Source organism: Uranotaenia lowii, chromosome 2 (assembly GCF_029784155.1).
Source record: "Uranotaenia lowii strain MFRU-FL chromosome 2, ASM2978415v1, whole genome shotgun sequence".
NCBI lineage: Eukaryota > Metazoa > Arthropoda > Insecta > Diptera > Culicidae > Uranotaenia > Uranotaenia lowii.
The window spans coordinates 358,130,238-358,155,327 of record NC_073692.1 but is presented as its reverse complement, the minus strand read 5'-3'; the positions used below and the strand labels follow the sequence as shown (position 1 = coordinate 358,155,327).

General features: G+C 33.9%; 1 protein-coding gene across 6 annotated transcripts; it reads left to right on the top strand.

Annotated features, from left to right (window-relative positions):
• The first annotated feature begins 473 nt into the window (after positions 1–473).
• LOC129748028 (acetylcholinesterase) lies at positions 474–24,889 on the top strand. 6 transcript variants are annotated; one of them, XM_055742479.1, is made up of 6 exons: positions 474–807; positions 964–1,672; positions 12,890–13,127; positions 13,187–14,263; positions 14,320–14,774; positions 24,279–24,889. In XM_055742479.1, exons 3-6 carry the CDS (start codon positions 13,011–13,013, stop codon positions 24,877–24,879), a joined length of 2,250 nt encoding a protein of 749 aa, XP_055598454.1. In that variant the 5' UTR covers positions 474–807; positions 964–1,672; positions 12,890–13,010; the 3' UTR covers positions 24,880–24,889. The 6 variants fall into 6 exon arrangements, with proteins under 6 accessions (XP_055598454.1, XP_055598458.1, XP_055598457.1 ...); XM_055742483.1 differs by lacking the exon at positions 964–1,672 and having other exon boundaries at positions 474–510; XM_055742482.1 differs by lacking the exon at positions 964–1,672 and having other exon boundaries at positions 474–665.
• Positions 24,890–25,090: the final 201 nt, after the last annotated feature.

Here is a 25,090-nt window from a genome sequence, read left to right as displayed (position 1 = left end):
GACTTGCTCTATTATCATAATTTGATTATGGATTTAAAATTTTGAGTGTAGAGTAGAATACCTCGCTTGCTTTTTTGGACCCTCATGGGGGGGGTTTAACCCCCAAAACCCCCCCCGTTCCTACGGCCATGCATCAACCATATTATGCGTTCACGAGCTTTCCTCAATCAACTGAACTCCCAAAACCGAAACCCTCTGAATGGAAACTGTTCCGATATGCACACCTAGTAGATACCCATATACATGAGAGGGGAAGACCCCAAACAATGGCGTTGTCCACACATATTCAATTTGACAATCGAAAAAAAAAGAGTTAAACTACGTATAATAAACTTCTGGTTCTCCCCAGCAATGTGTGTCTGATCGCTTATGAACCGTCAACCGTGAATTGCTCACGCGATTTCCAGCAGACGCCTCAGAGTTCCTATGGACTTTTCCACCGAAGCCCAATTCAGTTCAGAATCGAGTGCGGTGACTGACGGACCATTGATGGATAAGCTTTTCCTGGAGGTTTTTTTTAAACATTTTAGCCCTTGATGAACTCTTAAAAACATAAAGTCGTTAAAGCTCTTAAGTATTTGATGAGCTCTTAACCGGTGAATGTTATGTGTGTGAACTTCCTTGAGTTAATTGTTGAATGAGTGCCAAAAATTGGTTTTTTAAAAGTAAAAAGAGTTTATAAAGTGTTGAGATTTCCTTATCTAATCTTTTAAATCGAATGGCCTTGGGATCGGAAAATTTATTCAGTGCAGATTTTTTCAAGTTTACTTTTTATCTTGATCTTGTTGTGATGGCCGCCTGGCGCCGGTAGGTTTCGTCTGACCGATTCCAAAAGAAAACGCGCCGCTTCTGCTCAGCAGACCGGAAACGAACATCTTTGGACGGGGTGACCCCGGACAGGGAGATTGTCTGGAGTTTCTGTTCGTTGCTGACCACAAAGAAGATTTTAATTTGTTGGTGAAGATGCTTTTTTCTCAGTGATTTATTTTAAAACCGATGCGCAAAAGTGATTCATCACACGATCGCACAAGTGACTCATCTGTGTCAAAAAATATTCGGCGAACATAAATTTCCGGAAAAGGGCAGCTAAATCTATTTGATCCAGTTTTTTGTCAATTGTGCACAGAAAAAAAATAAAATGGTGGATTAACTTCCACATCCGATGGAGCTAATTAGAAACGGCTGCGTGATCATCAACGATTCGGAGCGAGCATCTTCCTCGATCTGCAAAGGAGCCGAGAAGTGAATTGAATTGAATGCCCAAATCTGACCATGAAAAACCCATGACCAATTAAAAATCCAAAACGGCAGTCCATTGATCGACGTTTAGTGCAAAAAATGGAACTAAACCATCAAATGTGATCATCATTAGTGAGTAACTAAAACGAATGAAAAAAAAGGGAAAAAGAGAGGGTAAAATCGACTAAACTTTAACAATAGAACGTTCTACCATATATCTAGTTAGATGGGCATCGACCAGTACGCATCAGTACTAAGCAGCGTGATTATCCGTAACTGTTCGCTTTTCTCCGCTCTTCCGTGCGTATCGTTGTGACGAAACAGAAACAACAACAATGAGGAAGTAGTGTTCCAGAATAGAAAATTTATTCCGGCCTAGGTGATCACTACCAGGAGGGGGGAAACAGACAGCAACTCAATTGACACCCAACAGGTAAATTGTCAAACCAGCCCAGGCTAGAGTTTATGGAAAATCTCGTTCTAGAATGGTGCACTGAATAATGAACGTGAGAGGGAGAAAAAAATGAGAGTGGAACCATTATTGTTAGTTTAACATGGCTTTGGAGTCCATTCACAATTGAAATTTAAGGTTCCCTTGTAGGTATTCGCCTGTTCTTCTAGAGCTAGATAAATACAAACTCACGTCAATTAGAGCCAGTTGGGTGATATACTAGTTGAGCCGGTGAAAATTTGAGAGGAAAAGAACATTAAAGTGAACACTGAATAACTAACACAGTGGTTTTCAAACCTTTTTGCTCACCGCTGTTTCTTGATATTTTAGAGCTGATCCCCCCCCTTAGATTATTTTGGAACCAATTTGTTCCGAAATGCAACAAAAATTGGCCACTCTGAGCCCTTCCACCGCCCTCTTGTAGGCCCTCAACGCGACCATGTGGACAGTAGGGATTACTTTGAAAATCACTGAACTAACGCATGTATAAAAAATAGACTTTTTTCGGATAATTATGTAAAATCAACCAAGACTGATAATTGAGTTTTATAAATTGTTAATGGAGGCTAATATTACGAGTTAACTTGGAAAAATAATCCAAAACTTTCCAAGCGACCCTCCGACGTTTATGTTTCAAACTAGCTGATCCCATACGAACTCCGTTTCGCTTTCTACTTAAAATATGTCATGAACAGTTTGTATGAAAGTCAATTGCCAAGCATTTTCCAGATGCACTTCTGAATTCATTGTTAAGTAATAATTGCAAAAATATTGGATAATCACTTTGTCTGTAATCTGCTACTAAATTTGAAATCAGTAATCAATTGACCGTGCCAAAAAACCACGTGTATAAATTTCGACTGAATCATTGCATGACAACTTAATTACTGCCAAAAAGCTAAACCTCTATCGGGGGCTCTTATATAATCTTTGATATCTGAAATCGATTGCCCTTCCCTCAAAACTCCCGTGTGCATATTTTTAAAGCAATCCATTGTAAAATAACGTCAATATTGCTAAAACAGTGAAAAATGAATTTATATGGACGACCCCTTTCGTCGACCCCTGGCCAAACATTTGACATCTGCAATCGATTGCTCGTCCCTGAAATCTACCGTGTACAAATTTTCATCCCAATCCGATGTATAATAACGACAATATTGCAAAAATATTGAAAGGTTTATATGGACGACCCCTTTTGCCGGCCCCTTACACTGAATTTAATACCTGAAATCCATTGCTCATCTCTCAAAACTCTCGTGTACCAATTTTCGTCTGAATCCGATGTATAATAACGACAATATCGCAGTTATCGATAGTTTTTCAATAATATGAAAACGATAAACTTTGTAAAAAATCCTATCAAAACTTTGAAAAGGCTAACAAAACTTGCAAAGCTTACATGGCCAAACATGATCAAATTTGTTAAAATTATGATTAAAAAGCTTTCAAAATTTCGAAAAGTCAAATCAATTTTGATTTATATTTTATGTGAACCCGAGCAAGGCCAGGTAAATCAGCTAGTGTAAAATAAACATTTTTACATGTGATAAAATACACAATTAAATAATAAATAACAATGCAATTCTTACAATAAACATTTAACTATAAAAATATAAAAATAATTTTAAAATATAAAAAAAAACATTGCTGACAAGAAGTTAAAGATGACGTAAAATTAAGTAATTTAGTGATTAAAATATTACAAACTTTTTATCAATCATAACTAAAAACACTTCATTTCCCATATCAGAGATCTTGATTTAAGCTTGGGTTTGCTATCAACAATAAGTAAATAACACGTCAGTCAAACCTTGTACTATAATGATATTTAAGTAACATATTGATTCAAGGTCCTGTTAAAAAAAAATCTTACGTGTAAATTGTGCTTATCTGATTTGAGATAATCGACACAAAGAATATTTTTCTCTCGTAAACGCGTTCGAATCAATTTCAACTATGGTGTGTTTGTTCCTAATTTGGTATGTGTGCCTAATGTTTACATATCTTTTGATTTTGACTGTTTGTGACGTTTTTTTTTCAACTTATCACAACTACAAAACAATTGATTTTGTGACGGATCATCTGAAATTTAATCATACATACAATTTAGTTTTAAAAGTCCCAAGATTTTTAGTAAAAATCAGATTTTTTCAAAGTATGTCCAAATTGAATAGGATTCTTAGCATGTTTTTTTTTAAACACTGTTTTAGAAATGGAAGATTAAAACTGAATTCTCTAACCGATTTTTTTTAAATTTTTTATCAAATTGTTTATCTTTATGGTTTTTGAAATAAGGATGTTAAAAATATGTTTTTTCAAGTTAAAACTAAAAAAAAAATGCTATGTCCATAATTAGGAACACTGTTTTGGTGTGTTGGTAATGTGGACAAGTGGACATAGTCAAAGCCCTCCAAACCGTAGCAAAATTATAGGATGTTTTTTAAATGAGTATGATTGACGTAAAGTTGTTAAAACTAATTTTTGTCTTACCTTTATTCGAACTGTAAAATAAAAGATTTTAAGTTAAAACATAATAATTTGTTTTAACTTTGTGTATTTCACGTCGAAAAAATAATTTTGAAAGGTTTTCTTGAACGCTATATCATAAACCCGCAAAAGTCCTGGAAAAAGACCTGAAGCTTCACAACTTGAAGAAACCATGTGTCTATTCCGAAAGAAAAACTTATCCATATTCAGGACTTGATGGGCATGGGCATTGTACAAAAGTTAAAAAAAAGAAATTTATGCGCTAAATCGATATGAACGTTATGTGTACGAAGAACTTATTGAATCATTCATTTGTTCGAAAGAACAATGGTTTGATTATGAAATAACAAATCATGATGCTAAAATTACTACAATAGGAGAAAGTGATCCTGTATGTGCCGAGTTAAAAAAGAAACACACAAACATATAGGATTTCATGGAAACTTCGCCTACAGCTGTATCACGAAATGGCTGACAAAACAACAATTCTGACCATTGCATTTTTAAGGGCATGTAAGAGATTTATGAATAAACAAACTCAACATTCAAAAAAACTCGTCTATGGTTTAGATAACTTATGATGTAATATTGTGTGTGACCTTTAAAAATTATACTTACAGAAGCTCAAAACAATTAAGTTGAACATCAAAAGTACAACAGAATATTGTAACAAAACAGAATGTGTATTTTATTTTTATACACTTAAGGCTATGATCATTAAGAATCCGGGCAGTTACAAACGTGTGTATTTTAAAAACCACTCGTTTGATCGAAAAACTTTCTATGAGGGAAATAAAGATGTAATATGATATTTAATTTTAAAATATAAAAAAAATAATTTATCGTTGATTACAAGAAACACTCCTAGTTAATCATAAAATCTATTTTTTTATCTGTTCACACTTTTTTCTGTCATGTATTGACCTATTATTTTTACCACAGAAGCAAAACCTTTGCAAAATCATGATATGTTACACAAATTCACTTGAAAAAATGTTTGGAATGTGGTTCATGAGTTCATGAGTTGGCATCTCGGAGAATTTGACCTCTTAAATTCGGTTTTAACATAAATTTCTTGATCCATCAGAACATATCTGTCATATTGCGTATAAAAAGGTTGCACAGATTGCTATCTATGGAGCAGCTCATTATTACTTATTCACTTAGTGTCTACTAGTCAGGCAACACTTTTTACCCTTTTTACCTGCCGAAAGCTGATTTACTGCATAGTGAAGGGGTCTGCATTCAGTTATCCTCAAGAAACTTTTAACCACAGTTGATATCAAGGGTTCCACTCCGATGTTTGGTTTGAAGTTCATGAACATTTTAGAGTGGATCCTTATCCTCAATCATTTGGGCCAAAAAATTCAGTAGAAAACCAACAGTTCATGAATTTTCAAGTCGACAATGAAGAATTTCTGAGGCGGTTATGCAAAATTATTTTTAACATGTATTTGCATCGTAAATATCTCAAACACACGTAAACTTAAAAATCTTTAAAAAAAATAGGCAAGATAGTCCTTTTCATAAACAAAGCATGTGCATATCCGAGCTCTATAAACGTTGCTATCACCGAAATAAAGTGCCCGGGTACTAAATGATCATAGCCTTATTTGTTAATACATTAGATAACATCTGTATTCTGCTTAATAGGCGCATAAAGCCTGTTACTCTTCTATCAAATTGGACGACACGGGCTTCAGTTGAAAAAATCGATCTTCCAATAATTATTGAAGATCCACAGGAAAACTTCTTGTAGTCTGATACAAATCAGGAAAATAATAATTCGTCACATGTAATGAACGATGATAGTCCAAAGTTCCTCAATTTATCCTTAAATCGAAGACCAATCTGAGAAAACATCCACGCGATAGAAAACCACTCAAAGCTAATCATTTATCCAAGCAAATTATCAGAATTGAAAAAAAAAAATCAGTCATTAAACATTTAACAAACTTACAAAACAAAACTTTTCGCAGCCCTTGGAATTAATTTCGAAACCACAATGAAAAAAGAAACATCTTAACTACAGAACAATAATATTTTCCTGTTCTATCAGCTGGAACCTGTAGGTATAGACGAAATCACAGGCCTGTTTTTTCTGTTCAAATTCCAAAAATTATTATAAAAGTTATGATGAAAAGGTGAGTTTTTAGAATTGTCTCATCAAGTTAAGAAGAAACATAACCATATACAGAATCAGGAACAAAAAATGTAATATTGGGTTCGCCGATACACTTTTCCTTTATATGTCCATAATAAGGAACACATATGTTAAAAATCAGGAACAATTAGTGCCAAATTAGGTATATCGACATACTTTTAAAAACACATTAGTTTTCGAATAATAAAAGCTTAAAATTATTATTTCAAACTTTCACAAAATGCATAATAGAATTTGGAACTTAGAGGACTTACAATCGAAGATTTGGCTTACTCTTATAACATCTAAAAACCCCTGAAAAAATATAGCGAAATTAGGCACACCCACCCTACCTAAGATGATCTTTAATTTCCATTTGTATGTATGTATGTATGTATGTATGTATGTATGTATGTATGTATGTATGTATGTATGTATGTATTGGTCCCCCATCGGTAGCAAGGTCCTGCCTATGGCTGTGTGGCTTGGTCTTTGAATTTCTTCTAGGGCTTTAAATATGCAAATATTCCTTCAAAAACAAACATTTGAGATAAGTTTTTGATTATAATTGCTATGAACTTAAAACTGATTTTAAAACACTGATATACTGTTATACAATTCAGACTAGTGATTCGAAAATATTGTGTTGTCTTTATCAATTCTGATATAAATTTCTTTAGTAGAATTGTCTATAAAAGGATGCGTTGTTTTACTTTGTGCGTACTTAGTAAAATTAATATGTTTTATGATAAAACTAGTATGTAGGTTTGTGTTATGACAAAAATGTGTACGTATGAGGAGCTTGATTTAAATAGTAACATTACTATGCATGTTTGTTTGTTTATTTGCTTGCATGTATTATGACATTATTTAAAAATTTAAAACTCACACTTCCGACATACGCCGGTCATTTTTAATGTATTCTCTCGATTCTCTGGAAAAAAAATTTCAAAATTATAAAATTTGAAAGCAGCTTATAATGTGTCTGTTTACTCAAGGGTTTGATAATTAATTAATGATCATTAATTAGTATAAACAACAGGAATGTTTACCATAGTAAAATTATCATACCCAACGGTTAAATTTTAAACACGCACTGATGTTTTTGAGTCAAATATGTTTTGTTCTCGAAAGTACCATGTGCGTATAGTATTTTGTTGATATGAATTGGTGCCACAATATGTCTAAATGACTATGCGGACGCTAGTTGTAATAGAAATAATTTTCATGACCATAGTATTTTCGACAACAAACTTTGAGAGTTGTCGAAAATTACCAGGCCTACATATTTAGTAATTGCAATAATTTTTCATATGCGCACTTTTACTAAATTAATGTTATACTATGTCGTGGTTTAAAATACTGTTACGTAGAAATGGTAAAATTATTATGACAACGTTTTTGAAAGAGCCACACAATTTTTTCCGTGTATGAATTAGAGATGTATACCGAATAGTGGTATTCGGTTAACGGCCGGATACAGAAGATTGGCCTTCTCAACTTTTCACTCAAACGAATATCCGGTCGAATATTCTACTGAGTTTTAATAAAAAAAAAGCGATTATATCAATGTCTTCATATTGTTTTTATTTCAACCAGATAGGGAATAACAAGATCTTTTTCAAGTGGAAGTCTCTCTGATTTTCGAACTTTCAGCAATACTGAAAGGACATCAGATGACTTGTCGCTTCTAGGGCGGATCACGAAAGAGATTGGGTTCTTGTGAAATCTGGGACAAAACATGTCGAAACTGGTGCCAAGCTTTTGAAATTGCTTATTTGATATCGAATTTGAGAAGATGTATTCTCAATAATTGTTAAAAACAACTATGATCTTTAACGTTAAACACACCATACCTTCCACACGGTTTGGCAATTCGGGACGATTTTTGAAAATTTGTAAAAAAAAGAAACAAATCTGAACTAAATCTAGCCATTATCCTAAAACATGAAAGAGGAAAAAGAAAGAAAATTACTTGAAATTTATAGTTAAAATCAGGATTGAGGTACCTTTTGAAGCAACGAGCCACTTTTAATTTGAATTTTTTTTTGGCGGGCCGCAATTAAATAAAACTTAGTTAATAATAATAGTATGCAGAGCTTTACGTAATTTATGATAGCGACAAATTTATGACAAATACAAAACTGGAAAAGGATAAATAAAACGAATTCATGTACATACCTACATACTTGCATAAACTTATTTTAAATTTGAATTAATAAAACCAGCCGAAATTGAATAGGTTTATCATTAAATCTTATTCATTTTTCAATAATTTAAATGTATTAATTGATTTGAAATGATTAGAGAGTAGGGGAAAGTCGGGTAAGACGAACACCCTAAAGTAGAATCTTAATAGAAAATCAGATATTGCTTTTTTCATCGCAGTTTTCATGCAGATGGGCAGTTTAGGTTGTTTGCTATCGCATTAACCATAGGAATTTGTAAATTTCCTCCATCAAGACTGGTTTTATAGCTATTTAAAACATGCTTGCTAATTACACTTTTCATAAATGGTCGGGTTAAAACGGACACTGCTTAGAAAAGGTACATTTTGCCGCAAAAATTGCTGTAAAAGTAGATATTTTTGTGAGTTAAATATTTGAAAACGTTTTTCAACCAAAATGGAGTCCAGAAGCAACAGTGTGGTTTCGTAATTCCGTATTTTTTAGGCACTTTCTCCACCGTAGATCCTGTTTTTACAGTTATTATGGCCTGTTTGAGATGGTGAGTGCTTTTCGATCGACAATTGCTCTTGCCAAGGTCTTTTGAAGGCATTTGGAGGATCAAACCGATGAAAAAAAATTAAAATACCTGGAGTAACTTATGTGTCCGTTTTACCCGACCTTGAAGTGTCCGTCTTACCCGTCTTAGCAACTTTTTTCAAAACGTTTGTTGTTCAAGCCCTTTAACCGAAATTCGCTGATTTTCCTCCAGATGATTAAAAAGAAGTCTAATAAACACTCTACCTTTGAAAACGGTGGAAATTTTCGAAAATTTTGCGAGTTATGATCTATTTTATTAGCAGAGAAAATTATATCAGATAATGGATACGCAAAGTTTTTGTTTGTTTTGTTTACTTTTATGAGACCTTGCTTGCTATAAATAAACAAAAGGTCTCGAAAGGGTTGATACACTAAAACGAACATGTTCCCATGGCACAAATTTAGCCAAACATTGTAATTTTCGAAATATTGAAAGTGTCCGTTTTACCCGACCTGCCCCTATTACTTTTTATTTTTCAATATTCCGTATGACATTATTTCATTGAAATGTTTAGCAAGGTTTCAAAATCATGAAAAAATCATAATTTCACAGATTTTTTACCTAATTTGTGAATGTTAAAGTTCACATTTTTGATTCTAGCATTTTTTAACAGTATTAATACATTCTATTAATTGAGGTTTGATACCTCTGGGATAGGCTTTCTTAGACTGAATCATGAAAACCTTTCAACTTTTGTAAAGCGGATTTCTAATTTTGTAGTAAAATAACTCAATTTTATCAATGTTTGGCATGATTTGCCTATGAAATTTGTGAAAATACCATCACACAAAACACAAGACAACAAAATTCACATTTTTCCGAGATGCAAGGAATCTCAGAACTGATTTTGACTTATTCAGGGGTGCTGAATCTGAATATTCAGTTAGATTTTTTTCAGTTCTAGTATTTGAGATACCTTTTAAAAATAAGTAAAAAATTAACTGTTGAATTTGATTACTTTTTGACAAAACTGTTACATACAAATACTTATTGATTAAATGATCAACTTTCTCAAAGACCGCGAGTTATTTTGGATTCTGAGGAAAAAGTTATGGAAATTTTCTTTCTATTATTGCAAAAAACGGAAATTTTGACAGAATTTTATAGAAAAGTTGAACTTAATTGAATTATCTTAGATATTTTTAAAACCTTGAGTCAAATCATTTCGCAGTCTTCAACAAAGTTGTTGAATAAATTATAATATTGAATATCAAATTTTCAAAAATTTTCATTACTAATAGTGATAATGATAGAAGAAGATGTAATCTTATTTTTTTTTAAATTTATATAAATTGTTGAATTCAATTTTTTTAAGGGTACAAGAATATCTTGGCAATCGATTAAGAATCAGCTTTGGGTTTTTATGTAGGTTTATTGGGTTATCAGTTATGAAAGATTGATTTTACCCTAAACTAATCAATTTGAAAATTACCACACGCTATATCACAGAAACTTGAAGTGATAGACGAAATCTTTGAAATGCTTTGAATTTAGGACGCCAAAATCTTACTAAATCAGTTATTGAAACATAAGCACCAAAAATGCTGTTTCCCTGTGAATTCGTTACAAACTTTTTGGGTTGAATCACGGGATTAAAGATATTGTTTTGTCGAGAAATAATAATTTCTCGCTGAGAAATCTATAATCGTTCACCCAGTCCTTATTATAAAACTTCCCTTATTTCCGTCACTCATTAAGAATAAACATATTTCATTTAATCATATAATTTTAACTTTGCTTGAAACTAAAAATAATGGCTTAACTATTTAACTCCAATATTACGTTTTTCCAATAAATTATATTGCATCTATTTCTTTTAAAGAGCTCAATAAAAAAAACTTAAATCCTACAAAAATGTCAACAATCTGGATGATTATGGGACAAATGCAACTGCAAACAAGTAACGTGCATGTCACAATGTCAAGTTATTGATAGTTTTTTTATTAGTAAGGACTGCTATTTTTGATAATAAACAATCTAAAAAAAATCGTAAAATTATTTTAATTTGAGATTAGCTTCACGGGCCGCACAAACATGCCTCGAGGCCCGCATGCGGCCCGCGGGCCGTGGGTTGCTCATCTCTGTTTAAATTTAATAACAGCGAAAGTGTTAAAATTGTATCTAAGAATTTTACAAAAAATAATGTTAATTTTCGGGCATTGTTTGGGAAGCTTTAAAAATATCTGGGCATCTCAGCCAGAATTAACTTATCTGGAATTCTCCATTGGATTTATGGACAAGCATGAATATATCTTAATAATCTGGAATAAACGATAATCAAAGTATGAAGCGATACTTGTCAGGATTTTCGTGTACGATCTACAGTGAAAGATACACGGATATACCTAAGACGTTTTATGACGTTGATGATTGTGTAGCTTTTTCAACATTGCTTTTGTATATTTTATAAATTATGCAAAATTATTTGAAAAATTTGACATGTCTATAATTGTATAAATTCGGTGAGTCGAATATTCGGCTTAGTAATTTTCGGGCGGTATTCGGCGCCGAGTATTTGGCCGGCACAATATTAGGTACATCTCTAGTATGAATAAAATAAAGAATATTTTTTATTCTTCGAAGAGCACAATATTCACAATTTATTAAAATTGTTTTAAAATAATTTATAATTTAAAAAAAAAACATGTTCAGCAGGATGAATTGCTGAGAACATAAGGCAACGAAAATTTAGCTGACAAAAGTTCAGCTGACATAGTGAAATTTTATTATTCGAACCAGGATGGTCACGATCTTCGTTTGGAAACGCCATATTTTTTTGATCATTTTGTCTATCGGCTCAATTTTCAGACACCAACAAATGTATAATAAATGTTTTTTTTTTTCATAGATAGGGAACGTGTAGACAATTACAAAATGACATTATTTATGGAAATCGGTTCAGTAGTTCTGAAGATGCAGCCCAATATAGTTATCCTTCATTTCATTTTTTTATAAAGTTTTCTGAAGTTCAAATATTTTTTTAACCAGTTTTTCACGCTTGGAGGGGGGAGGGGGGTTTGGTTGATCACCTCGATCGTTAATGGTGCAATGAAAATGGCATGCATGCATTCTGCCATTTTTATTTCAAATTTCATAATTTTTTAGTTTTATGATAATCCGATCATTTGTTTTTATCATGTTTACTGCGAGTAAGTATGTGTTTTACTCTTTTGGATCTTTTCTGGAAGATTAATTGAAAAACGATCGGTTTGTGAAAAATGCACTACAGTTTTATTGCATAAACCCCTGGTTTAAGGTGTTCATCAACAAAACTGACCTATCTGAACAAAACTCAATTCTATACCATTCCAGTTAATTTCATTGACAAAAATTTCATGTTGACCGAGTTCAAAAGTTCACCATAATGATTATATAATGATCCCCATCTCTTTCGATTGTAATAACCACCAGATGACCTTTCTGCAACGATTGTCACAACATAACAACAACTGTAGGCGGGTACATCTTCCCCAAGAGTGGTAGATACATGCAGCACATGGCATCAACGTGTAGTTTTTTTTTCTAAATTTCATTCGCTTCTTGCAACTCAACAAACAAATTTCACCAGCCATGCGTAACAAATTGTAGCTCTCAATTGTCCCCTGTTAGTCCGTCAACTACGGATCAATACATGCAATGTGCAACAGCCATAGACTTGGGTCATCATCCGCCACATGCGCCACGCGCTATTTTTTTTTTCAAAAGTAAAATCAAAAGTACTACTCGTTAACCACACAGTTATTACGCCACTTAATCATAAGTTTCTGACCACTTTTTGAAAATTACACTTTTTCCCCTAGGTTGTGACAAAAGAGTTAAGCAAAGCGAGAAGGAAAGAACCTTTTCAACAGCTACGATGAACCAGATTTTTGTCTCCGTGACCAAACGAGGTTGTCCAAATCAGTGCTGATAAAATCAAACATGAAATTCTTAAGGGTGACTATTCCGCTGCTATTGGTCTGGTTGACGCTAAGAATTCTAGTCAAGGCTCAGATCCAGGATGTTACGATCGTACTGAGCCAGGGGACGATCGTTGGAGTAAGTTTGATTGAACTTGTTTAAATCTTAACTTTATTGATCAATTTTTCCAATTCCAGCTCAAAGTTTTCCCTGAAACTTCGAGGATTCCTGTATTCACCTATCTTGGTATTCCGTATGCAAAACCACCTGTAGACGATCTTAGGTTTGCTCCGCCTGTTCCGAGTCCTGGATGGAATCGAACCCTGTACGCGAGAGATTTCAAACCGATCTGCCCGCAGTTAGAAAACAACAGCTACGACGATGTAGATCCATTGCAGTACAAATTCCGCGAAACAAGCGAAGACTGTTTGTACCTGAACATCTGGATGCCCGAAACGGCCATCCGATATGGAGGGTTCCCAATATTGGTCATCCTCACCGGTGAAGAAATGGCTTTCGATTGGTCCGTTAATCGAGCCACTGGCTTAGATTTAGCATCCGATGGTATTATTGTGGTAACTGTTCAGTATAGATCCAACATATTCGGGTGGTTATCTCTGGGGAAGAAATACGCTCCTGGTAACCTAGGTCTTCTGGATCAACAATTGGCACTTGTCTGGATCAAAGACAATATTCAAAAATTCGGCGGTGACACCAATCGGATAACTCTTCTAGGCCATGGAACTACTGCAGGCCCTAACGTCATGACCCATATGGTCAGTCCCAAAGCCCGAGGACTGTTCTCAAAAACCATAATAATGTCGGGAACGATTTTCTCGCCTTATACCCGCATCAATACCGATCGCTCCTTATCGGAAAAGCTAGTTCAAATACTAGCCTGCAACTATGACGTTGGACGAAACGTCCTGAAGTGTCTCCAGCAAAAGAGCGTCCACGACGTGCTGAAAGCCTTCGAATACGTCTACAGCAACGGTAACTACACGATTCCTCTTGGACCAATTGTAGACGACTATCTAGAACCTGCCGATCGATATGTCCCTGATGACCCAAGGGCTCTCTTCTCATCGAAGTCGTTTATCATCGAAGATATGCCCGTGATGTTCGGAATTACCAGTAACGAAGGCTCTTTTATGCTTAATAAATGGGTAGATTTCGCTAGACAAGGTCCAGACTATCTAAAGGCCTACATCAACGACTCACTGATCCCAAACATTATGAAGCAGTATGACTTCGGTGGCGTTGGACAACAACAGGTATGGCCGATTTCCTCGTTAAAATAGTACTAAACTCACTTTCCCCCCTCTAATAGATCCGTGAAACCATCGGTTGGAGATTTTTCGATCAAATCCCGGAGTCAACTCCGCACCTTCTTAATGCAATCATCAAACTGACAACGGAAACCAGATACGAAATCCCGTTCTACAAAACTCTCGAGGTTATCACTTCAACAACAGATGTCCAAACCACTCCCGATAACTCGATCGACCTCACAAAGTACGACCTCCCAGAGCATCGATCTAACGTTCAAGCCTTAAGTTCCGGAGGCGGTGCCGGCAACCTGTACGTGTACCTTTTCCACCATTCCAATTCAATGGATATGCGTGGGCGGGTCAACTATTTCGGTGGGGCGTCGCATTCTTCAGATCTGCCCTTTCTGATGGGGCCCAGCCTGTTTCAGGAAATAGGAAGGAAGCGATTTTCCCAATCGGAGGATAAACTGTGCCGGAAGATACGAGGGCTGTTCAGCGAGTTTGTGAAGGCGGGGTAAGTTTTTCCAATTCAATTTCATATAGGTAGGCGCACACGTTTCTTGTGACCCTTTATTTTGCACGCAGCGAAAATGTTTTTTTTTTTATTTCAAAGGAAAGTGCCGCAAAAACAAAGGATTTTTACATTTGATTTTGGGATAGATAAAAATTACGTTGATTCGAATACATTTTCCTTAGCATCGAAGGAATGGTTTCCTTTAAATCAAAAAACGTACTTTGATTCAATATCTCAAATACTTTGATTCAAAACCTCAAATCCCTTGAATCTGTAGCATTTTCGTTTGATGTTATAAAATTTTCCTTTATTTCCAAGTTATTTGAAGTCATTTATTCTTTGATAAAATGATTTTCTTTCGTTTCTACAAAAATTAGTATCACGAATATTTTAATTCCAAAAATTATAATGAATTTAATTTTTACAATATTTTTTTATCATAAGCTTAAGCACTTCGTCCAACATCCTGAATTAAATTTCCGGAAGTCTTCCTGTAAACAACAGAGAAAAATTGAAAACATTTAAGATAACACACAAATGAATGACAAAACTACTTTCCCCAAAAACATTGAATGAAATGTAGGGAAGGTAATTAAGCACTAGCAACTTTAAGATGGAGTGTAACAAAAAATAATATTGAAGGTACTCACTTTTAGACTTACTATCGTTGATCTGTACCTTATCGGACAACTTGGAATTTCGCAGGAAATACTTTCCTGTGATCCAATTCTCGTCGGCTGAACAGTTGAACACATTTTAAACTTTAATAATTTACTTAAGATAAATTTAAAGAAAATTCACCAAAAATCCTTCACGGTAATGAGATTCTTTCTCAACTATTTTTTCCATCGTTGTTGGTTCAGAGGAAAATGTAATCAAAATCAAAGCATTTTTTCATTGCTTTTCGCACGAATTTATTGTCTTTTGATTTCAAGTACAGTACATTAATTAAAAATATGTGTACATAAACTTTAAATAATTTTCTTTCCTTTTGATAGAAAAATAAATTTAATAAAAAAATAAGATTTACATTCAAAAAACACTATAACCTTGATTCAAAAACGAATTTCTTTTGTTTCGATGGCACTAGTTTTCCCTGCGTGTGAACATTATCGAAAAAATCAAGTTATTTAGATACAGTGTCGGACAATAGAATAGGACCGCTCTAATGCAAAATATTCAAATCACCTTTAAACTGCCAATTCAAATATAATAATATGCGACCCCTAGCGGCAAGCACTTATTGTAGTATGCCAACTTAGTATACTGCACGTTTGTTGCAATCAAAGCAACCCGTTTGTTCTACTCGACCAGAAAGCTGTCAGAGGGTCAAAAAAGTCGCGTCATAATATAAGACCAGCTCATCGGTTTGGCTGTTCCGGCATTTTCAGCGCTCTAGATTTGAAGAAAAGGTGTTGTTTGTCCATTTTCGTGTCCTGGTAAGTATTTCCCATAAAATTAATCATGTAAATCATGAAAACAAACAGAAAATAAAGATTTCCGTCCTCCTACTCTGTTTTCAGCGAAAAAGCGATGGGTCGGGCACAGCACTGCACGGAGGTCCAGCGAGCGATCATCCGGAATCTTTACAAGGCTGGCAAAATCCAAAGCGAGATTGCCGACTACTTAGGAAGGTCGAAAACATTCGTTTTCAACGCGCTTCACAGCACCGGCAAACGGGAACTGACCGGCCGCCCCCGCAAAACGACGCCGAAGGACGATTCGGCAATCAAGCGGGCCTCTCAAAAGGACCCTTTCAAAGCGTCCAAGCAGATCAGAGACGAGCTGAACTTATCTGTGAGTTCCCGGACGATTCAGCGACGGTTGGCGAAGAAGGGACTAGGAGGAAAAAGTCCCCGGAAGGTACCGATGCTGACGCCGAAACACTTGAAGGCGCGGCTGAAGTATGCGAAGGACCACTTCGATCGGGTCGGTCCGGAAAAGGAGAAACTATGGAGAAATGTGCTGTGGTCGGATGAGACCAAAGTGAACCACATCGGCTCGGACGGAAAGAGTTGGGTGCATCGCTCACTCGGCTGTGCGTATATGCCCCAGTATACAAATAAAACATTCAAACATGGAGGAGGTAGCATCATGGTGTGGGGGTGCTTTTCTTGGTACGGGGTGGGTCCCTTGTACTGGATCGACCGGATTATGGGATACTTCGGGAAGTAATGCTGCCATACGCCGAGTGGGAGATGCCCCTAAAGCGGCAGTTCCAGCAATACAACGACCCCAAACATACCGCTAAAACGGTTAAAAAGTGGTTCCAGGATAATAAGGTAGACGTTATGGAGTGGCCAGCACAGTCCCCTGATCTCAATCCCATAGAGAACCTATGGGAAATAGTTAAACGTAAGGTGTGCACCGAAAAATCAAAAAACAAGCAGCAGCTGTGGGAGAGAATCCAGGCGGTGTGGTACGCTATCCCGGTGAGAACATGCCAAAAGCTGGTGGAGTCGATGCCGAACCGGGTCACACAGGAGTATTTCACCCAAAAACCTGGCCAAAAGTCAAAATTTAAAATTGAATTATTACCATGATTTTTATATTTACTTGCTTCTTGAATACATTTTACACCATGTACCAGTCATTTTTTCATAATTTAGTTTTTTTACGAGCAATAGCGGCTGTCGGAACTTCAATATTTTAATCAAATGGAATTTTTCAACAAACCGTATAAAAATCGCGTCACAGTTCAACATGTTATTACTAATTTTAGAAGTACTTAACAACAAATTTTGAAAAGAAGAATTAGAATGAATGTTAGAATGTTATAATCGAGAATAAGTGGTTGCAAAAAAATTATTTCGAGTACTGTATATGGAGCTTTCAAAAACTCTTTATTTTGTTTGTAGTTTTCATAGCTTGTTTTTGTTAAATAACTGTTTTTGTTTATGTTCCCAGCAAGTCCCAGCAACAAATTTTACATCATGTGAAAATTCATAACTTCATGAACCATGAACAGAAGAAAAAACTTCCGCATACTTCCGCACTCGTGATATTTTCAATGTTGAAGTTTAAAAATTTGTCTTCTTTTTTGTAAAATCCTTGCAATGCGCCATGTTTATTTTAATCAGTTGCTCAAAAGAAAAAATAGTTTTTCAAATTATAGTTAAAAATTGTTTATTTGTGCTTATTGCAAATAATTCATATACCAAATTATACATTTTCATTTATGTTAATCTCATGGAACATGTATAAAAGTCACAGTGTTGTTTTTAAGTTTTTGGAAGTAATGCACTATTCTTTTTTAAATGTTAATAAAGAAAACTCTTGGATTTTCAGTTTCGGGTTTAAAATCGAGAACGTTCATTTTTCAGAGCTGAGATGTTTAGAACAATCATGCAGAATAGAATATCGAGATCGCTCTATAGAAACAAATCTTATATTTTTAGAGAAAAGGCTCATTGAAATTTCACGAACTGCTCCAAATAGACGAAAAAATAAGCAAAAAAAAAGGAGCTCCATAAAATCATGCCTATGGATGTTTAAGGCTATGCAGCACAAATAAAACTAGGGCAACAGGATAAACTTATGCCTCAAAATAATCAAAAAAGTTTCTAAGACACCTGGCAAAGCGGCTGATTTGTGAATCTTTTTGAAGCCCATTACAATGAAAAACTACAAAAATGTGTTGATGTAAATCTGAATAGTAATCAGTAACATCAAGTGGTAAGAAAATTAGTGGATTTTCATTAAAATAATTTAGTGATATTTGTATAATTCAATCGGAAGATAATATTTGAAGTAGGTATCAAGTGGATTCGATACTGATATCGACCTTTTTTAATATCAGAAAGCTCAAAAATCACTGCTAGGTGATTGAATTAGCTAAAAAATACTTTTTTTAACTCTAATAATATTTGTTTAGTCTTATTCCAAGATATTCAAACGTATTGCTGAGTATAAACATCAAAAAACACTTTTGGCCAACTTTTGGTTCTATATACTCCTCTGTGCGGGTGCGAGAAGTGATGCGTAATAAGGGTTATACCACCAAGTACTAACCCTGCAAATCGATCACGAATTTCCTTTTTTTTTATTTTTTTTACCACGAATTCTTAAGCGGTCCTATTTTATGTCGCGTTATTTTAGTCAGTAAGTATACTTGAAACGCATTTTTAAATAAAGGACAATTGTTTTAACTACGGATGATTTAAATTTCTTCGAAGAATGGAATTTACAATTTGTAAATGGTTTGATGCACTTAAATGGAATTTTTTTTCTCAAAGTTTTGTCACTTTCTGTTTTGGATTGAGCTGTGGTCCTATTCTATTGTCCGACACTGTGTATTCCAAATTTTTGCTAAATTTAATATAAATTTAACCTTAAGCTTTTTTTATTCCAAATGAAAGTGCCGCAAATACAAGGGAAAATTCCTTTCATTTTGGGATAAATCGAAATTCCTCTGGTTCAAATAATTTTGATTCAAAATCTTAACGCTTCGATATAAAAACCAGTTTCATTTCAATCCAAGTTGTTTTCTTTTGATCTGATGTAGTTTAGATTTAGCATTTGTTGATTGAACCATTTTTCCTCTGTTTCAATTGGAAGAAATATTTTGTTTTTAAACACGAGCGGCCTAACTTTTTTAGATTTTTCTGTTTTCTATTCTTCTGGCAAATCCATCCAAAATATCTTCTATCCTGTCAGTTAAACACATTTTTTTTGGTTTGAAAGAAGTTTACTTTGTTTAAATAGGAATAAGCAATTGAACAAATTTCTTTTGCATCAAAGAATTTGTTTTGAATCAAAGTCCAAAATAATTTAGTTAAAAAAAATATTCTTTTTTTTTAATTTTATTTGAATTAAAACTACAACTCATTGATTTAAATAAAACAGAAGATTTATTCCAAAAAAATGAATGTCTTGAATAAAATTCAGTTTTTTTTATTTCAAAAGCCTCGTTTTCTCTGCGCGTTTTAAGTTATTGTTATGAAGGTTATGTAAAGTTCCATTGATTGATGCACAGTATTTTTGTAATCTTCAAAATTATAATAAAAGTTGCATTTTCATAATTGTTTAATTTAAATTTTATATCTGAAAAAACTCCAAGTAAAACACTTTCAAATCCACAAAATAATATTTTTAAAATTCTTAATACAATCTGGTCATTTTTAACGCGAAGGATACGTACCGTGCAAAAAAAACCAATAGAAAACCGCACCAATTTCCGGAAACTGCTTAAAAAATGATCATGTTAATTTCAGGACTACGGAAACAAGATCGCAGTGGATATGAAGTTAAATCTTAAGGAAGTGAAACCAAAATTCGACGTCATCTTGAAATTAAAGATGGCGGTTTCGAATTCTTAAAAATACTGTAAATAACTAAAAATCGGTTGAAACCTTTACAATATGTTTATTGGATAAAAGGTTTCAACTAGTAGCAGGGGATAAATAAAGATAAGGCAAGGTAAAATAACATTAAGACAAAAAAACGTCAAATCAGGCAAAAGTTATGAAAACAAGTTAAAAACAATAAGTAAAAGAAATTAAACAAGATGAATCCAAACCGACAAGATAATAAATACAAGCGAAACTAATGCAAAACTAGGTTCAACAAGGTACAAAATGAAAAACACCTAGCAAGATTGATAAGATAAAACATGGAAAACTAAATAGACATGATGAGGAAGATGAAACAAAATAAAACATGAAAACTCAAGATAAAAACGACTAAACAAAATTAATCTAGGTAAAAAAGGTAAAAGATTTAACAACATCAAAGCCAAGCCAATATGTTTTTTTAATTGTTTTTTTTTTTGGGTGGCTAATTACACATGTCTTGTAATGTTGACTCGTTTTTTTGGTTTTCTTTTGATTTATTTCGTTTTCTTTTGTCTTGTTTGAACTTACTCTGTTTTGTACTATCTTATTTTATTTTATCATGATTTATCATTATTTTTAGTTCGAATTATCTTGTTTTCCTTTATTCTAAATTTTTAATTTAATATGTGTTGTGAGCCTATTTGCTTGATTCAGCAAATTTTTACCTTTTTATTTTGTTGTGTCTTATTTTTATGCCTTTTTGTACTGTTTTGTAATATCTCTTTAAACTTGTTTTATCCTCTTTGGCCTTGTTACATCTAGGTTTTTCCGGTTAGTTTAGTTTTGTCTTGTTTTATCTTGTTTTAACGTGTTTTTATCTCGTTCAACCTTGCGCTGTGTTCTTTTCTTATTCTTTCATCAACTTGCTATCTTGTTTTACCCTTGTTTGACTTTTTTAAATAATTTTTTGACTAATTTAGTCCATTCAGTGAAAAATAAGATACAGCACAACAAAGCCAAAATGGATGCTTTTTTAGAAAATAAAACTCTTTCTTAACAAATATTCTGGGATAACGGTTAAAAACTTCATTGAGTCCTCACATATTCATGCGTTTGTGGATAGATATATTCTTAACAATTCCTATTGTTGAATCAGCTCAATAAAATAAAACTGTCAGAAGCTAATTGCATTTGAAAAACTGATTATTTTTTGGGAATGTTTTATTCGTAAACGACCTCAGGTTAATTACTGAAACATATTGACTAAGTTTTAATATGTAGGGAAACTAGAATAAACTACCTACAAAATGAATCAAACATCATGATAATCGATCAGCCAGAGTAATGATAAAAAACCATTCCTCAAATATAAATTAAATAAATTTGAACGTAAATTTTGGGAACGGCATAGGAAGGTTAACTTTGTTCCATTATTTTTATCCTAATAAAACTGGTTTTGTCTTGTTTTCTTTTTTTCTTTTTTCGGTTTTTTCGGTCTTGTTTTTATCTGGTTTATTCAATTATGGTTTTCACTGTTTGATCATACATATTTTAATTTAATTCTACTTAGTTTATTTTATTTCAACTAGTTTTGTTTTGTCAGATTGCACGTTGTTTTATTTTGTTTGACCTCATTTGATCTTGTTTTATTTTGCTATATTTCGTCCTATCCAATTTTACTAAGCATGATTTTATAATTTTCGTTTCTTTTAATTAAATTTTATGATCACTATGGTTTTTACGTACCTCAACATTTTCAAAATTGTTGTTATGGTGCCATTTAGCACAGAAGGAATAAACATTATAAACAGTATTTTTTGTTAGGACTAAACTGATTTTTTCAACGTGATTTTTTTTTCAAAAACATTTATAATCAATAGATGGACAATAATGCTGCATACATCTAGGGGTAAAAATTATACATTTCTCAATTTTTTCTTGGCCTTAAGGGGGGGGGGGGGGGGGGGGGTAGGGTCTAACACTTTCAAAAAATCGATTTTTTTATTTTTTTATTGTAAAACATTTCAAGAATGTTGTGTCAAATTTTCAAGCCAATTGAAGCAACACTATAGAAGTTATATGCCTTTATCTCCTCCTATCTAATACTGCAAGAAAGCAAGAGCCGAAACTTCAAACGCGTTTTTCTCGAAAGCACATTTTTAAAGTCCGTGGGCATCGTCATTTAAAAACTACTTATCCGATTCTTTTCAAATTTGGAACATATTTTCTACATATAAAATACCAGACCCCAACGTTTTTCTTTTTCGATTTTTTTTACTTTGGGGAGATTTTAGAGGTGAAAAATGGCGGATTTTTAAGTGAAAAATCGTAGTTTTTACTTCAAACAGCCACAAAAATTTCATAAAAATATTTTTAAGCTAAATAAAAACGTTGGGGTCCAGAAAAACATCTATTAAAAATATTTTGCTCTGATTTTTTGACTTCAGATGATTCTGTGCTGAGATACAGTGTCCACCGCAAATCCTGTTTTCTAAAAGGCATCCTCGAAAATGCTTCGTCACCGGCTCATTTTTCAATATTTTTCTACGAAAAAATTACTAAATGTTCTTTTAACAATGCTTTGTATAATGCAAAAAATTTGAATACATTTGTTTGAACGATAGCTCTAGAAAAAAATCGTGAAAATGGTGTTTTTTTTTATACCCGTTAGACCCTACCCCCCCCTTAAAACCAAATTATATTCCTTCATGCAATTCCCTAGGTCCTCGCACTTTTTCCATGTTCTTTTTTTCTTCAAATTGAACCATTTGATAGGAGTTAACTATTTTTACTATACGGGCTTTCTCATGGGAAATTACCGTTTTTTTAATATCCAAAAATTTTCACCATATGACCAAAAAATAACACCTAATAAACCTACACAAAGAAAAAAGTTGAAATTTCACATAAAACAACCCATTTGCTCCTTAATGCTTAAATTTTATCAGGAGAGATGTTTGTTTGTGAGCCTTCGAAAAACCAGATATTTAGAGATTTAAAAATTACATTTTAAGTAATATTAAAAATCTTCTAATAAAAACCAAGTTTAGCTTATTTATAACTCAATTTGTAGGCTTTCAAACGTAGTAAACAGTTTTCAGATATTATAACTTTTTACTTAGTTAATGATAACTATCTGCAAAAATTTCATGTTGATCAAAATTAACCCGGTGATTAAAGTTGCCCCAGTTTACGGTACTAAATTTATATTTCAATTTGCACAAATTTCACGTTTTCCTCTTGTTGATGATGTGGACATTATTTTCTAAGCTAGTTTCACTGAAAATATCATCAATTTTCATCCATACAACCGTTATAAATTCAAGGGAAAATTTTCCTTTTTTCCACAATAATTACTTATTACATTTAAATTGTTTCCAAGTAAAAAGTTTAGCTTCGATTGTATGGCGGTTCGTCGCTTATACTTAATAGAAATTATCTGAAGACAAAGCAAATCTGTACCAACACATGAAAAGGATCTTTCTCCATATATGGCGAATCGAGAAAAACGCGTTTGAAAAAAATACAACCTATTTTAAATCGATAATTAAAAATCATTTGAAATTTTTGCTTTTTCTGAAAGACAAACGATTTTTAGAAGCAACCCCTATATGTTAGAATAACGGAAATCAATTTTAATGAAAAAATAAAGCGCTATCGTAGAGAGAACCTAGCTCACATAATGTTTTGTCTCCTTGTTTATACACCCTTTGCTTTTTTCTCATTTCTAGCTTGAGTTTTAAGCTCGCATTCATTTGCAACTATGTTCTTATGTTGGATAAAGAGTCAAATTGATTATTTTGAGTTTGTTTGCGAAGTAGCGAAAATTGTTCCGGAGCACAGGGTGCATATCAAGGTGATGGCAGTTCTGGCTTCAGAATGTTTATAGATCCTTTACTCAAATTCAGTTTTTAATGTAACGGAATATTATCTTCTTTAAAAGGTTTCACCGTTAAGTGGTGCAAATGTTGGCCTATCATGAGGTGCTGCCAATGTTTTTTATTTACTTTTGAAGATAGATCCTTTTCACGTGTTGGTACAGAAATCATGAAGAGACTTTCTTTACTGTATTTAGTAATTCGTCAATCCCCTAAACACGGTACTAGAAATTGCACCATGTATCTATACGTCAACCAAGATTTTTCAACCCTTATCTAGGATTGCGATTTTGCATAATTACATAAATGAATTGAATCTTAAATGTTTACAATACTTTCTATTTTTGTTTTAGAGATCCAACGCCTGGGCGCAAAGCGGATGCTTGGACACCTTACAATGACTCCGTACGTTACATCAAGCTCATATCAACACGTGGTGCAGCGCAAGAAAATATCTTCCAAAATGACAAACACAGTCTGGAGCACACGTTCGAAGAGAACATTCGCGCCATCGAAGATAAACTGTTGAACGCCAACAACAATCAGGAAACCGGTGGGTCTAATCAGCAGGAAAATCCATATCTTTTGGGTCGTAACAATCTGGACGATCAGGAAAGTTCCCGATCATCAAAAAGTGCCACCTTTGTGGACAATACCCGGGATTCAGAGTACTTTTCCTATTTGAAGCGTATCGACAGCTTTTGGTATCGGTTTCTGCCAAAGCTGGGCCAAATTATGAATCAAACTGATCAGGAACGGTTGCGAAACCGAAGGATAGATCTCAGCCAAGAGGAAGAGCTCGAGCTGTATCGGGAATCTTCGTCGGAAGCAGCCCGCTATAAACATGCTTTCTTCTCGATGCTCACCTTGGTTTGCATGTTGCTGGCCGTGCTGTGCATTTGTATCTATGTTTTGAAGAAAAACACCAACAAGAGCTTCACCAGCATATTATGACATAAGTTCTTCTTCCGATCGCAGCTTTTCGAGGGGGGTCACGGTCGGAAGAACCGGAACCGGAAGACGGATTTGGGTGGAGCCGGTGGGATCACCGCCGATGGAGATGACGAAGATTTTAATATAACGGGGCTGAGCCATCACCGGCTCAAGACGGACCACGTGGTTCGAAGCAATCCATTGTACGGGGAAAACTACAAACGTTATCTGG

What these genes read in the sequence shown, in the direction of transcription:
- LOC129748028 (XM_055742483.1), top strand. Translation starts at nt 13,011, where the DNA reads ATGAAATTCTTAAGGGTGACTATTCCGCTGCTATTGGTCTGGTTGACG. An exon ending in GCCAGGGGACGATCGTTGGA is followed by an intron (nt 13,128 to 13,186) that starts GTAAGTTTGATT and finishes TTCCAATTCCAG; the next exon opens with CTCAAAGTTTTCCCTGAAAC. An exon ending in AGCGAGTTTGTGAAGGCGGG is followed by an intron (nt 14,775 to 24,278) that starts GTAAGTTTTTCC and finishes TTTTTGTTTTAG; the next exon opens with AGATCCAACGCCTGGGCGCA.